Source organism: Salmo trutta, chromosome 13 (genome assembly GCF_901001165.1).
Source record: "Salmo trutta chromosome 13, fSalTru1.1, whole genome shotgun sequence".
NCBI classification, from domain to species: Eukaryota; Metazoa; Chordata; class Actinopteri; order Salmoniformes; family Salmonidae; genus Salmo; species Salmo trutta.
The window spans coordinates 56,285,528-56,302,205 of record NC_042969.1 but is presented as its reverse complement, the minus strand read 5'-3'; the positions used below and the strand labels follow the sequence as shown (position 1 = coordinate 56,302,205).

At 42.1% G+C, this 16,678-nt stretch overlaps 1 protein-coding gene across 1 annotated transcript; it reads right to left on the bottom strand.

Moving 5' to 3' along the window:
- Window positions 1-849: 849 nt before the first annotated feature.
- LOC115206102 (zinc finger FYVE domain-containing protein 1-like) lies at window positions 850-16,098 on the bottom strand. Its single transcript, XM_029772692.1, has 11 exons — window positions 15,868-16,098; window positions 7,786-8,290; window positions 7,200-7,420; window positions 6,850-6,956; window positions 6,154-6,262; window positions 5,804-5,901; window positions 5,493-5,610; window positions 4,975-5,145; window positions 4,458-4,647; window positions 3,874-3,972; window positions 850-3,607 (listed from the first exon to the last, which is right to left on the bottom strand). The coding sequence occupies exons 1-11, from the start codon at window positions 15,982-15,984 to the stop codon at window positions 3,375-3,377; spliced, it is 1,968 nt and encodes a 655-aa protein (XP_029628552.1). The 5' UTR covers window positions 15,985-16,098; the 3' UTR covers window positions 850-3,374.
- Window positions 16,099-16,678: the final 580 nt, after the last annotated feature.

The following is a 16,678-nucleotide window of genomic DNA, read 5'->3' as shown; positions in this document are numbered from 1 at the left end:
GATAAAGCGCCCTGAGTGAAAAAGTTGAATGAAAAACAGTTGAGCGAGGGAAAAATGAAAAATAAACGCTAATTAAAAAGTAAAACCCGTAAAGTTGTCAGGTAGCAAAGTAAGGTTAGCAACAAAACACACAGCACCACATAAACAAGTCTACAAGTTGTGACTGGAAATGACGTGAAAGTTATCTTCGGTCTCTGTTGCCTCTGATTAATGCCCTCCATGCCTGGTCCGTGAGTATTGGTGGGCGGCCCTCTCTTGGCAGGTTTGTTGTGGTTGTTTCCATTTTTTAATAATGGATTTAAATGGTGCTCCGTGGGATGTTCAAAGTTTCAGATATTTTTTTATAACCCAACACTGATCTGTACTGCTCTACAACTTTGTCCCAGACCTGTTTGGAGAGCTCCTTGGTCTTCATGGTGCCGCTTGCTTGGTGGTCTCCCTTGCTTAGTGGTGTTGCAGACTCTGGGGCCTTTCAGAACAGGTGTATATATATACACTGAGATCATGTGACAGATCATGTGCACACAGGTAGACTTCAACTAATTATGGGACTTCTGAAGGTAATTGGTTGCACCAGATCTTATTTAGGGGCTTCTTAGCAAAGGGGTGAATACATATGCACGTACCACTTAAAAAAAAATAATAATAATAATTTGAAACAAGTTATTTTTTTAATTTCACTTCAACAATTTGGACTATTTTGTGTCAGTCCATTACATCAAATCCAAATAAAAATCCATTTAAATTACAGGTTGTAATGCAACAAAATAGGAAAAACGCCAAGGGGTGTGAATACTTTAGCAAGGCACTGTACGTTATTGTGAGAAAACTGGTCACACACTGGTTGAACTGTATTTCAACATCCCTCTTTATTTAGGTTGATGGGATGACATTGACACAATGACGTTAATTCAAAAATACCATTTTAGTATCAACATTTAAACAAGTTCAAATAAAACGTCTAATCAAATATGAAATTCAACTTAATTTCAACCACACCAAGATACTGTATATGGAATATAAGATGTGGAATTTTCAACGCACTTTAAACATAAACATAGTTCTGATGATTATGTTGAAATTCGATTGATGTAACAACCTGTTAGTTAGGTTAAGTTATTGTATTTAAGTTTTACCCTAATTTCAATGTTTACAATGCTGGTTGAAATGAGATGAACAGTACTGGTTGATGACTTTTTGGAAATCCAAATGTTTTTTCCCCACATACATTCCACGTCACAATAGGTTGACAAATGAAGTTGATTCAGCCAGTGTGTGCCCAGTGGGATGGCTTCAGTTATTTAAAATTCAGACAAGTCTGATTTAAAAAATAAATAAATCAAGATTGTCATATACCCAGAATCTCATAGTATATACACATTGAATAAAACAACAATTGGTTATGGCTATACAGAAGGCCAGTATTATAGGATCCAGTACTTTGTAAAGAGAATAAAATCTGATGGAGAAATGAAATTGCCTTTTTAATTCGGCAAACATGTCAGTCACATCAATGGATACTGGATAGACGATATTACTGCAAATGCAAATAATCTGTGCTTTACATAAGCAAGCAATTCAATTTGAGATTTCTTCCAAAAATAACACTAGCTAATAATTCTAATAATTAAACTGGTTGTTTGGATCCTGGATGCCTGATAACAGTTCCATCATGACATGTTCATGTTGCTGTCCGAACCATCTCATCTTTATCTCAACTCGCACATTATTTCCCCTTGCTTCCAGACTAGCATATATTTTGGTATAGCGGGGTTAATATAAACCTCACTGTCTGCCTGTCCAACCTCGGAAACTATGTTTAACTCTTCAATTTCTGTGACCAGACGAGACAACCTTTTCTGAGCTAGGCGAAATCACGCATCAAAGCCATTATCATGAACAAATCCAAGTAAATGCCAATAGAAAACAGCTCAAACGGAAATGTAGCTAGTGTACGGTCATTCCAGGTTCAATGTTTGACTTGACTGAGCTGAAGTTGGCTAGCTAGTGACACGAAAGTTATCCTGCTTGCATAGCAACCATTTTGTTTAGTAGAACTGACCATCCTGTTGCATAGCAACTATGCAAAAATCTTTAACAACTAGGTCGCATCTGTAGCAACCTGACCAAAAGAACCAGATTTTTGTCCGCACTATATCTCCTGGTAGAATGACATTTTATGAATTTACTTATCAAAATAAAGTTCACGAAAATATGTAACTCATTGTTATTTTAATATGTTGGTAACAGATTTCTAAAAACAATAAGGCATGCAAGGCAGTGCTGCATCATGAAGTCACAGGCAAATGGGTCGACTCCGCTCTAGCGTCGGGCCGAACAACGCCATTTACATTTGACTGTATTCATGCTATAGCACTGTCTCTTGTGCCTTTTCACTAACTAAACCCTCAGTATTCATTAAAAATAATGTGCTTGTTTCAAAACATCAATGGATCCCAAAAGTGCCCACCTGTTAAGATACTATACCCCTTTCACACTAGTGAACCGAGCCCAGCAGTACTGCACTGGTTAATAATCCACCGTAGTTGCTGGAACCATGCTGGAAAGGACAATGTTAAAGGAAAGTACATGAGCCAGCACAGTATGGATGGGGTCAGCAAGACAGTGTGAAAAACGGTACTAATGTCAACTGGAATGTCTGCATGTGACATCTTTATTCATTTTCCTGTCTTGTGCATCAACTCAAAACCATGGCACACTGCCCGAGATCGCATTCAGGGAGGAAGAGCATGTTGTGATGTCACTTCATGTGTCTCCTCTGTCAGGTTACCATGGTTACATGGCTGTTACTCCTTGGTGTGGTCTGAGGAAAAGGCTTGGCTGGCCACTACAGCCCACAACTGAATTAAAATATAATCTAACCTAACTCATCAATGTTCAGCCATTCCTAACAGGTAAGAATGATATTAAGATTCTTCCCGGTCGCAAGTAAAGGAGAGATCTGTGTGCAAACAGAAAAGTTGACGGGCTAATGTCTTTCAGTGCAAACAGTGGGTTGTTTGGAGGGGGGTTCTCTCAGTCTGGTAAGATTGCACATCTTCTACACTCAGTCATTTACAACTGTCTCAGCTTTCCAGTTGTCAGAAGTCCAGTTCTTGTCCCGCTAGTTGAGTTCTTGGTTTTTAGGCAGTCGATATCAGATGAGGCAGTCCCATGTTTAGAGTGCTACGTCAGCACATCACTGGAGTGCCTTCCCCATAGGGCAGGGGTCACCTGGATTGGGTATTTTTCTCTTAAAGGTCAGTGGCTCATAGCGCACAGAGAGACAAAGATAAGCAAAATGTGGTGTGCCGAGGCATCTCACTAGATTTCAGATGCCTCGTAGCACAGTATCCCTGGTCTCTGCCCTGACATCACAGGCTGCCCTTGTGGCTGGCGCAGTGGTCACAGACGCGGACAGGGTGGTCCCAGCCACGGGAGGGCACGGGGCAGCTCTTTGAGGAGCAACCGCTGCAGACACCCTGGCCACACGCCCGGCAGTGGTGCTTGGACATACTGGGGGTGAAGGCTTTGTTGCACCTGTGGCACTGCACGATCTGCTGGTCGGGGATCCAGTAGTCAGGCCGGGCCACTCCCTTCACAAAGCCTGGAACATGGAGGAGAGCGAGATAAATAAATAGCTGTAAAAACAGTAGTTGCCATTGACAGTCAGAGCAGAGGATAAAGACTAATCTTTGTGAATATAATATTCAATGTTGTATCTTGTGGATTTCTGTCTGCATATGCTGTAAAATGTCTATGGTTCTTGGTGTGAAGTTTTTTTCCAAGTGTTTTTGTGAATACACAGAGACATTTATACTAGCTAGCTTTATTTGTAATGCGTTTCTCAAACACGACGCTAGCCGTACTCACACAGAGGGTAGTCCACTGCAGTGGTGATCATGTCTAGAGTAGACTGGGCCACCTCTGTCACCCGGCGGGCCATCAGCCCACGCGGCTCCACCACAGACACTACAGGACACAGAGAGGGACCAACAGAGCCATCAGGATCACTGGAAAAATGTTCTTTTAACCTCTATTTAACTAGGAGGTCCCTTGAGAGTCGTCGTCTTTCGAGGGAGACATGAATGAACACTTACTATTCACATCAAACACCTTGGTTGTCTCCCAAACTGAACCCTATTCTCTTTGTTAGTGTACTACTTTTGGCCAGAGCCCAATGGGTCCAAATAAGTAAAGTAAGAAGGTAAGTCTTCGGCAAGTAAGCGTTGTCCGAGCCAGAATGGCCCACCTCGGTCAATAGTTCAGTATAAAAGGAACTGGGTACCATTTAGGACACATCCCTCATTCATTGTCCCATTCATTCATTACAAAATAATAATAACACATTTGACTAAAAACTGATCCTGAATCAGACTAAGTAGGAGGTAACATCATGTTTTACATTAACATCCATGGCCCAACACTGATCCTAAAACATTAGCTGGTATCCTGACCCTGGTTGGTGGTTTCGGTCCCTCCCTGGCGGTGGCAGGCGTCACAGACCCGGACGGGGGTGCTTCCCCAGCCCCTCTCGGGTACGGGCATCCTGCGGGTGGAGCAGGCCTGGCAGAAGCCCTCGCCACACCAACGACAGTGGTGCTTCCTCTCTGCCTCCTCAAAGGGTTTCTTACAGCAGTGACACGCCTGGGGGACAGAGCACAATAATGATTACAATGTCAAGAGCCAGTAGTCAAAACTATACACTCACAACCATACCGAACCACACAAACAACTCTGTTCAGTGCCACATTTGAGAATTAAAAACAGCCAATTGTTGGTTTTACTCACTATAATGATGATATATTGGGTTTAGAATTAATGCTACGTCATTTTGGTATTTGGGCACCGGGTCTATCACCTCAATAAAAGCTATTCTTAGGGCTCTGCTATCTGTTCAAAAAGCCTGTGAGTGTGTTGCTGGTCTAGATGCCGTGTTGCTGGTTCGATGATGCTGTGAGAGTGATGACTCACGGTGATGTCCGTGTTGGGTCTCCAATAGAGCGGGGCCACCTGGTCAGTGAGCCAGGAGGTGACAGCCTTGGTGGGGCCTGTGCTGTACTCCGACACAGACTGGATCACAAAGTTCATCCCATCCAGCACCCTCTGTGCCGCATTCTGGTGGTCCGTCAGGAAGGCCTCAGACTGGACATAGAGACAGAGAGAGAAACTGTCAAAAGGAGAGGCCATCTTTGAATGTATTTGATATCTACGTTGGCAGTGTGTATTGATGATGACCGTGACACATTGAAGTCCAGTGTGCAGTGTTGACGTTGCCAGTGCAAGGTAACGTCATCTTTATTAACCTTTGATAGCTGACATACTTTGAAAGTTAAATATATGCCAGACACTTTGCATATAAATTCCAACCTGTTCAGTCGCAAATGCCTCTAAATATTCTCACTGACACTTCAATTGAGCTTGAGTGACTGTTTGTATGTAGTTCCTGCCAGTACAATGAAGGGTGTGTAGGACTAGGCGGCTCTGCTCACCCCCTCCCAGACGTGTTTGACCTCGGGCCGCACCACGCCGCTCTCTGGGTCCTGGTTGCCCAGCCAGTACTGCCGGCTGCGGTAGATGATGCCACAGCTGCCACACTCCAGGACATACCTGGCAGGACAGGTGCACCGTGGAGAGAGTGGAAAGAAATATATAGTGCATTGGCTTAGATGGCAGAGTGGATTCTATGTATCTGTGAATGAGTGGTACTTCATTAACTGGATGGTTGAAAGGGACATCTTTAATACCATCAAAAAGTAAATGTGCGTGTGTGCAAAGAGTCCAGATTACATCAACAACTCACCCAGACCAGGCATACTTTGCCAACCCAAACCAGGGGTTGTCTGTGGAGGCTGAGGTTTTAGGAATGACAATAAGCTCCCTGCCCCCCTCATAGCACCTCTGCGTGGGTAGGACCAGATCAGGGAGAGAGCACACAACGTATGATTAATGCTAGCTTCATACCCTTGGTTCATGCATTTGCTAGTACTACAAATTGTTCAACACCATCTCCACAGGATTCAATCCTATATAGAATACTTTCTTGTCCATTTTCTTTTCAGATCACATCAATAAGTCTATATTGCTTTCAGCCCAACTTAATGTATCTTTCTCTCTTATGTCCCATCACAGACCATATGTGAAATGTCTTACCTTGCAGATGAGGACCTTGTTGTTGTACTGGTGAGCGTACTGACACAGTCCGTCTGCCAGGTGAGGGACCCTGTCTCTTAGATGGTTCATCCCGTTCTTACAGCGGATACTGAGGGGAAAGAAAACAAGGACAATTAATCCATCCATCACATACTTAACATCTCTGATCACCTGCCATGTTGGTGGATGGCCAAAAGGCGTCGCTCCTTTTCTTCTAGCGGCATAAGATGTTAGACGTGCATCATAACACATTTATAACGGTGACAAACAAGGCTTCATACTCAAGCAGTGAGAGCCTGTTAAAGCAATGCCTATTTCTGGATATGAACACCAATCAGTATGTTTAGGGAAAATTTGGTTTCTGATCTAGCTCAAATTTCCAAAGTTAAAGAAGACACTGTACATAATGAAACACCCATAGAGATGTATGATTTACATAGGACAGACATACTTTTATGCTTCCTTTGTGGCAACCCATCTGGGAGGGACACATATCCTAGCACTACCTGCTCACGTGCAGCAGGTGAATACACCATTCATCAGTGCACACTGTAGCAAAACATGGAAAATGGTTTGCAATGAAAACGAGAGCTTCAATTGGACAAATGTAGGTTAGTCCCTCCCCATTTAGTTTTGATTCATGTGATAGAGTTACTCAGAGCAGATACATGCAGCAGACGCAGGGAAGTCACTTACTTGCAGCTGAGGCAGACTGAAGAGCAGGTGAAGTATTCGTCAGGGAAGAAGGAGTAGAGGGGGATTTTGTCGTCTAAGATCTCCCCACAGAACCTGTCACTCAGGGCCTGGAGAGGAGGGGAGAAGGAGAGAGAGGTGACGCCCAGGGGATGGAAGGGGAGGAGCCAAGCAGGGTCATGAGGTCAAAACAAACAAACAAACAAACATTCATTCATTGATTGGTTGGTTTTGGAAAGACCTATTTACCCAGACAAGCACATAATTCCCATGAACATTAGCTAGTACCGGCATTACCTGTCTATCAAACAAATGAATTATGCAATAATGCAAAGAAATAAACACACACATACCTGCAGAGCGCTGAAGACGATGGCAGGTTGACGGGGCGATCGGGTGGCAGTGTTCCTGACTTGCTGGCGTACAGCCTCCAGGAGCAGAGAGTAGTTGGTCGGTGGAGTGATGGTCTGTGTGCCCACGTACTGCACTGAGCTGAAGGCCTCTGTACCCAGGCCCAGGTCATGGAAGCGCCTCTGGAGCTGAGTGTCTGCATAGCCAGGGACATCTGTTCGCTCTGTGGGGACAAAGTAGAACAACGTCATGGGTTGAGTTCACACACCCAACTGACTGTTGAGTTAATAGTGTAGTATGTGTTACTTTAGTAGTTGTATCTGTGGGTGTCTCACCCAGTGTAATAGCTGGGTGTGATTCTGAATTGAAGTAATATGTTAGCGTGTTGTTGTTCAATTCAATAAAAAAAAGTAAATATTTATTCCCAGGGTGCAATTACTTTGGGCAAATGAGTCTGAAACAACATGACAGCATAATTTAACCATTCCACAATGTGTTGTCTAACACAACTCATGAGCAAATTGTTGTGTAACGCATTTATAGAAACATATGATTGCATGTTAGTGACTGGGCCTCTTCTGTACATACCATGGCCCAATAGCTGGGTGTGGGTGGTCTCCTGGAACACGATGACCGCCGGCCCCAGAGAGGAGAGGGGAACGTCCATGCCACAGCGGCTGGAGAGGGCACGCAGCTCGGGGGTGAAGTGCTTCAGGTAGGCCCCTGATGCGCTGCTTAGGAACTGGAACATGTCGTTGTGCAGCCTCTCGGCCCGTGTGCGGTACACCACCACGTCCGATACGGCCAGCACCTTCAGCAGCAGACGCATGCGCTGGTTCTGGTTGACCGCCGCCCCCAGCAGGCCCTCTGTGTCCAGAGCCACCAGGCCCAGCCCGGGGTCAAAGGCAGCCCACACGCCCACTGTGCAGGAGCTGGGGGACTTGGAGGTGTAGAATATGGTATCCCCGCCAAACAGGATGTGGTTGAGGGTGTGGGACTTGCCGTCGCCCGTGTTGCCAAAGATGGAGAGGACCTTGACGCCCTGCATGTCCACGCAGCCCAGCCTCTCCAGGAACTGAGCCTCATCATGGACCTGGGTTAATGTTGGAGAGGATGGGAGATCAAGTTATGTTATAGTTAGCTGTAGGGCGTTATGTTGTCAAATACATGTCAAATTACTTTTCCTGTAGGAGCAATTTAGGCTTACTTATGTGGTTGTTGTGTTGTGGATATAGTTTATCTATCTTTATTCCACTTAATGTGTACACTAGAGGGCACTATATCGATTTGGGTCATGGGTTACATGTATAGGCATACAGTGACCAGGAAGTATAGAAGCAGATAGGTATGGAGAGAATACATGCAGATGTAATTACCATAGGCGCATATTGTAGTTCCAATGTGTTAATGGTGAGCAGGGTAAGAACAACCACATAAACAGGACAAAATGGCTCCTACATTAGCATTTGGCTTAACAATTATGTTATCAAAGGTAACTTTACACTGACAAGTAGTCACAGGGCTCAACCTTACCCTTATTCATGACTCAAATTGCATTTCATTACAATGAGCCATTGGACATCCCCTTTAGCCTTGTGAGGAAAAATGTCCCGATGCTCCGATGATACCCAAATCCTCTGTCTAAATGCAAATACGCCTTACACGCTTTGCAGTTTTTGAAACATTTGTAAGGGCCAATTTCAACGTTAAACGTTTCCTTGGTGTTAAACACAGTCTGTGAACAAACTTAAAATGTATAAGTTGATGGTTCGGTTTACGGGATGCCAAGGTCATATTTATCCATATTCTGTTCCAGTTAAATGGTTGTTCAGATCCAATTAGATCTGTGGACCATACTTTAATGGCTATCCCAGAATGAGCTTTCCAAAAGTTGTTTCTATATTTAGGCGATCAGTCCTTTTGGGAGCCCAGATAATTTATTTATAAATCCCATCATTGGATGGTTCGGTAGTTGGATTTCCCAAGGGATTCCATAGGAAAAAAGGAAATAGTAAATATTTAGTCCATGATATCAGTAAGGGTATGGGGATTCCACATTTGGACCATGGGGGGGGGGGGGGGGTGCAAAAGGCCACCTTCCAGTTAACAAGACATTATTGTGAAATATTGGAGTATGGGCATGCCATTTTGATTCCTAGTTACATTGCTTTTCAGTTTTGCACCAAATAATAATAAGCCTTGAGGGTAGTTTTCATTATTTAAGGGATACTGTATATCAGTGAAGACCACTTCTTCCAGGGTAATTCGAGACACCATATTTATCTCTATACTCAGCCAGGGGGACAGAAGAATTATGTCTAAACCAATTTAGGATGTGGCGGAAATACAATTCAAAGTTTGGTTCGGATAGTCCTCCTACGTCTTTCCCTTTTTGTAAATTGATTTATTTTATCCTGAGTCGTTTACATTGCCATATACACTAACTATCAAAAGTTTGGCGTCACTTAGACCTTGTTTTTGAAAAAAAAGTCTGTTTATGCACAATACCTATTCCTCGTGTGTGTGGCTGGAGCTTGTATATATACACTGCCATTCAAAAGTTTGGGTTCACTTAGAAATGTCCTTTTTTTTAAAGAAAAGCACATTTCTTGTCCATTAAAATAACATCAAATTGATCAGAAATACAGTGTAGACATTGTTCATGTTTTAAATGACCATTGTAGCTGGAAATGCCAGATTGTTTTATGGAATATCTATATAGGCGTATAGAGGCCCATTATCAGCAACCATCACTCCTGTGTTCCAATGGCATATTGTGTTAGCTAATCCAAGTTCATCATCTTAAAAAGGCTAATTGATCATTACAAAACCTTTTGCAATTATGTTAGCACAGCTGAAAACTGTTGTCCTGATTAAAGAAGCAATAAAACTGGCCTTATTTAGACTAGTTGAGTATCTGGAGCATCAGCATTTGTGGGTTCGATTACAAGCTCAAAATGGCCAAAAACAAAGAACTTTCTTCTGAAACTGCCAAGAAATTGCCTAAGAAACTGAAGATGTCGTATAACACTGTGTACTACTCCCTTCACAGAACAGCGCAAACTGGCTCTAACCAGAATAGAAAGAGGAATGGGAGCGCCGGTGAACAACTGAGCAAGAGGACAAGTACGTTAGTGTCTAGTTTGAGAAACAGACACCTCACAAGTCCTCAACTGGCAGCTTCATTAAATAGTACCTGCAAAACACCAGTCTCAATGTTAACAGTGAAGAGGCGACTCCGGGATGCTGGCCTTCTAGGCAGAGTTCCTCTGTCCAGTGTCTGTGTTATTTTGCCCATTTTAATCTTTTATTTTTATTGGCCAGTCTGAGATATGGCTTTTTCTATGCAATTCTGCCTAGAAGGCCAGCCTCCCGGAGTCGCCTCTTCACTGTTGACATTGAGACTGGTGTTTTGCGGGTACAATTTAATGAAGCTGCCAGTTGAGGACTTGTGAGGTGTCTGTTTCTCAAACTAGACACTAACGTACTTGTCCTTGTCTTCACTGTTGACGTAAGCCAATTTGTGTTATTCTCTTTGATATTTGTCTTAGACATTTGTATTAAGAATATTGGAAGCAGTAATAATTTGTCATAGAGAATAGTTTGTCTGGATTTCATGAATCAGAAATTCCCTAAACTAAACTGTTGTTCTGGTCTGTCCTCTCTCGAGGTTATTGCGAAGGTGACCACAGATGGTATCTAGATGCATGGAAGGGATACTGGAGCTGACCCCCACGACCTTGGGGGACCTAACAGCATAGGCGGGAGTCTCCTCGATGTCCAGGGGATCACAAATTGATCACAGAATGTAGGATTTTGTAGTAATGAAACATTGAAAAAGCCATCAGCTCTTTTACGAGAAACTGAAATTTGAAGTTGCAGTAGTAAGTGTAGTGGTCAGACTAGCTCTTATGTCAAATTTCTATTTTTTTAAAGAAACTAGGGTTGTAGATAGTAGTATGAAATAGATTTGTGAGAATGATTTACGCCTGTTTGACTAGAAAGTGTGCTCTTTTGCCTTAGGAATATGTGCTCGTCAGGAATCAATGAGGTTGTAATCAGAGACTATATGCTGGAGAGCCTTGGTTGATTGTAGTTATTCATATTAGATTTGTCCCACATGTCATTCATGTCTGTCCCAATAACCAGATGGAAGGAATTCAGCTAATTCTAACAATATGCTGTTCAGAGAATGAGAATTAAAAAACGTAGGATCATATGAATTTGGAGCGTACACATTAATAAAAAGGCATTTTCTTTCCATTATGGATACATTTAAGGAAAGTGATTCTGCCTTCTTGGTCTTCCCCCTTACACAAGATGGTAAATTTTAGTTTCTTATGTATCATTATGATTACACCTTTAGTTTTGTTTGGGGTTGATGAAAAAGCAGACAGTTTGTACAAATGGTTCTTTATTCTATGAGCCCATTTGGAGCGGGTGTGTTTCTTGGAGCATTGCTATATCTACATGGTTTCTTGCTAGGATATCAAGACACCCGGAAAGTTTAATAGGACAGCTTAGGAATTTTTAATTCACTCCTTCCTGGACTCTACAAGGTGTGTCAAGTTGGCTGGATGTCCTTCGGGTGGTGGACCATTCTTGATACACATGGGAAACCGTTGAGCGCGAAAAACCCAGCAGCGTTGCATTCCTTGACACACTCAAACCGGTGCGCCTGGCACCTACTTCCATACCCCGTTCAAAGGCACTTAAATATTGTGTCTTGCCAATTCACACTCTGAACGGCACACCATGTCTCAATTGTCTCAAGGCTTAAAAATCCTTCTTTAATTAGTGGATTTAATAAGTGACATCAATAAGGGATCATAGCTTTCAACTGGATTAATCTGGTCAGTCGATGTCATGGGAAGAGTAAGTGTTCCTAATATTTTGAACACTCAGTGTATGTGCTTTTTAATCATGCTCATCTAGTGTGGAGGTTGATGGGAGAACAATAACAAAACCAGCTGATATTGCCAATCATTTTGCAGATTTTCTTTTACAAAGAAAATTTATTTACTGAGCGATAATGTAAACACTCATTCTTCCAAACAAGCTATTGTCCAATGGATTGATGATCATATTATGACCAAAAAAAACTGCTCTTTTAGCCTACAAATGGTGTCAGTAGAGGTGTTAAACCTATTGAAGCCATTAACCAATGGAAAATCTACAGGTTATGATTTTATGGAGAGGGAAAAAAAGCGCTATGCTGCTCCCCAGATTGCAGCTCCACTGAAATACATGTTTAATTGGTCACTGGAAAATGCATGGAAGCATGCTAAACTGTGTCCAATCCCAAAAGAAAGCAAAGAACCCACTACTCCTGCTAATAGTTGACCAATTAGTCTACTCCTTTCACTCAGTAATATATTGGAGGGTATTGTGAATACACATATGTACATGAAAAATAATGATCTGATTACAGCCAATCAGCATGCTTATCGCAAAAACCATTCTACTACCACTGCATTTGTTGACATGACTGACAAGTGGCTCCTTGCTATGGATAATGGCATGTTTGTGGGTGTACTATTTTTAGATTTCAATGCAGCATTTGATTTAGTGGATCATTAAAAAATTGACAAAATTATTGCATTATGGGTTTAAGGCAGCAGCATTGAGTTGAGTACAGTCATATCTGACAGGAAACAGTCCACCTATATCAATGGGTCGTTTTCTTCCCCTCATGCTTTAAACTGTGGAATACCGCAGGGCAGCTGCCTTGGGCAACTTCTTTACTTAATATATACCAAAGATCTTCCTGATGCCTTTTCTGAAACTCAAGCTACTATATTTGCAGATAATACAATTTATACTGCAAGACAAATCAGTACAGCAAGCTCTACCAGTAGTTCAGGGAAATATCAGGGAGTGGGTTTGCCGGAACAAACTTGTTTGAACACCAAGAAAACCAAGGTTATGTTGGTCTGTTCCACCAGGAAAAGGCCAACACAGTATGGGATACAATTACGTTTAGGGGAGTACAAATTGAGGAAGTGGCAGAAACCAAACTACTAGGGGTGCAGCTAGACAACTACTTATCATGGTCGTTTCAAATAACTCATCTATGTAATAAAACTAATTAAAACTGCACACGTGATCGGAACCATAGCTAAATAATTACCGGGAAAGATTCAAGCATTAATTGGGAGTCAAGTGAACTACTATCCTGTGGTCAAACAACCCAAGCATTAATTGGGAGTCAGGTGAACTACTGTTCTGTGGTCTGGGGAAATGCATCAGCAAGTTAAATTAGGAGGCTGCAGATTGCTCAGAACAAAGCAGCAAGGATTGTTTTAAGGTGATATGATTATTCTGTTGTAGTCATGCTCAATGCTCTTGGTTGGTCATAAATCAACAAGATAATTGAAAAAAACATGCTTATTTTATTTCACAATGTACACCATTTAAAACTGCCAAACTATTCACACCAGTATTCAGTTGGTAAGAGGCAGACATTCAGTAAATACTAGGAATAGATTGTCCACCATCTGTGTTATCCAGACAGAAAAGAGAAATTGGCAAAATAACATTTTGATTTAGAGCAATAAAGAAATTGAATAATTTATCTGAGCAAACCAGAAACCTTTCAATATATAAATTCAAACAATACTTTAGAACCATTTAAATATAATATAATACATTGGAAGGTATGGTAGATGAAGGAATCAATTTATCTTTTCAGACTGTTAAAGTATTTATCTGGTCAATATGTTAGTGTATTATGTCTGTTTGTAACAGTGTGTTATATGTGAAATGTGATCGTATTATAAATTGTATTTTAATGTTTAAGGACTCTTGGAATATTAGTCCAAATGAAGACTAAAAGAGGTCCTAATAAAATAAAATCAATCTATACTATGTACAAAAAAGATGAAGATGTATTTGTAAAAACACCGCCTCCAAACGAGACTACACTTCCTCCCCTCCAATTTCCGCTTCAAACAACCCCAATGGAGCATAACTGGGAAGGAAGTTTAGGACCTCGGATGGGGGCTGATGGCTGTGCGTTTCATAATGCAACTTTGCTAAACTGCATACAGTAGGTGTATCTTTTGTAATCGAAAGATTCTTTCTCCTACATGTGAAAGTTAAGTTCCATAGGTTTCCAAAATGGAATTGCACACTGGATTATTAATGTTTGTAAATGTTAAAACAAAGCGTTGGGATTGTAGTTCATTGATCCAGCTGTGGTCCTGATGTTCAATTGAGAACTCAAGGGCTGTGTAGCTAGCCATAGCCCCTTGGGCTCTCGATAGCTAGGCTCAACCCTACAAGGGAGTTAATTAGCTTCAGTCAAGACTTGTGTGGCTAGCTGCTTTCAGGAGCTCCCAATTGTATTGGGTTGCATAAAAACAGTACACGGGAAGCCAGAAGTTAAAAACGATTCCCTTTCAACTTACGCACTGTAAGTGGGCATGATGGTTGGTCATTATGATGGGGGAATTTGAGACAGATTATCTGAAGAATCGTATTATTAAACAGACTTTCCAAACGTGGGTCTATTGTAGACCCAATTTATTTTGACGAGGTAAGCAGAGAAAAAGTGAGTCTGCAACAGACCCACGTTTGGAAAGTCTGTTTAATAATATGATCATTTAAATATTTTGTCTCAAATACCCCCCAGTCATAATGACCAACCATCATGCCCACCGATACAGTAAATCAATGTGTAATTGTACTTAACTTCTGGCTTCCCACGGACTGTTTTTGTGCAACTTGTATGTAAATACACCCAGGTTGCTAAAAGCAGCTAGAGTGTGGTGATTGCACAGCCTGATTCATTGGGGGACTTTCCTGAAAGGAAACTGAAACAAGGCCAGTCATGACAGACCATAGAGATAGATAGAGGTCTAATATTTATATCTGCGCCAATACAGCGTCTGTGACAGCATGGGCAGCGCCATTGAGGCTACAACCCATAGGAATCCCCACCCAGTTGACTAATTTAAAATGGGGAAGCCCTCAATGGCACTGCCAATGCCAAAACTGCCTTTTGGTCACTAGAAGCCTCTATAATTCTCTATGTGACAGACATCAATGTATAATACTCCTGCCCTTTTGAAAACAACTATCTTTAACGTTAAGTATGACTAGCTAGTCAAAGTTACATGGCTAAGTTTGATAATTCTTATCAAGTTAGCTGCGTGTCGACCATTTCGACAAAATTCCTACAAAATAATAGCCAGGGCTCCCGAGTGGCGCAGCGGTCTAAGGCACTGCATCTCAGTGCTAGAGGCGTCACTACAGACCCTGGTTCGATCCCGAGCTGTATCACAACATAGTGCGGCGCACAAATGGCCCAGCGTCGTCTGTGTTAGGGGGAGGTTTGGCCGGCATTGTAAAATAAGAATTTGTTCTTAACTGACTTGCCGAGTTAAACAAAGGTTAAATATTATTGTAACAATAAATACTGTTCATTGGCTACAAGGTTATGTTCGACGAGGCCCATGTCAACATAACGAGTAACGTTAACGATAGCTAACTAACACCGTAGTTGGCTGTTACTTGTGCCAGACGGGATGGCAACGTGACATATTTCATCTTGTTAACACAAACATGAAAGCTGGCTAATGTTACCCTTTGGCCAACCAGTGTGGACTTTGTTTTCATTCTTCCTAGCCAGTTAACGTTAGTTGCGTGCTAGCAAACCGACGTCGTTACCTGCAGATTTTCTTGTTCATCAACCAAAAGAAAACTACGACCATTTTCCGGGTGATCTTCTGTTTTTATGTGACAAAGCGATACCTCCTCCATTTCTTTCATCAGTACTTCGGACATTGTTATTAAACCATCCCTGGTAATAGAAACTTCCCCCACTCCCGACAACAACAATACAAAAAATGGATTGGTGAGGTAGGAGACATCAACAATGGAGCACGCAAAAGACAAAGTAGTTACGTGAGAAGTGTTCTGTCGTATGCTCAGCAGCAGCACCATCTTGTGGTGAATATGCACAGTGGCACGAACTCAATGAACACTGCATAATTAGTGAAAACCACTGTACGAAAAGGTAGAGAGCACACAATTAGATGCTGGACCGCCTAGAGTCCAATTAGCATAATAAAAAATAACACATCTAGAGATATGTTTTTTGCATGGCCTGAGGTTCAATTTACTGCATCCGCCGATGTCAGCCTTCCGCATCTGCGGTGAAAGGTGAAATAGCTTTGTCAGACCATGAGACTTCTGGAAAATCGGTCTTCTGACGAAAACATCAGTAGCGTCGGAAGTGTTATAACCACTAACTATTATGACCCCTCTATGGAAAGGTGAGAATCTCAAACACATGTAGCCTACATGCTACGGAGCAGGTTTTCATCAAGGATCGCTCTGTACTTTGCTCCGTTCATCTTTCCCTTGATCCTGACAAGTCTCCCAGTCTTTTCCGCTGAAAAACATCCCCACAGCATGATGCTGCCACCACAATTCTTCACCGTAGGGATGGTGCCAGGTTTCCTCCAGATGTGACGCT

Bases quoted from the DNA above. Each gene is read 5' to 3' on its own strand.
- LOC115206102 (XM_029772692.1), bottom strand. From the start codon at position 15,984: ATGTCCGAAGTACTGATGAAAGAAATGGAGGAGGTATCGCTTTGTCAC. The intron at 7,421-7,785 runs GTATGTACAGAA...TTGTCCCCACAG, and splicing joins CACCCAGCTATTGGGCCATG to AGCGAACAGATGTCCCTGGC. The intron at 6,263-6,849 runs GTAAGTGACTTC...CTTTCCCCTCAG, and splicing joins TCAGTCTGCCTCAGCTGCAA to TATCCGCTGTAAGAACGGGA.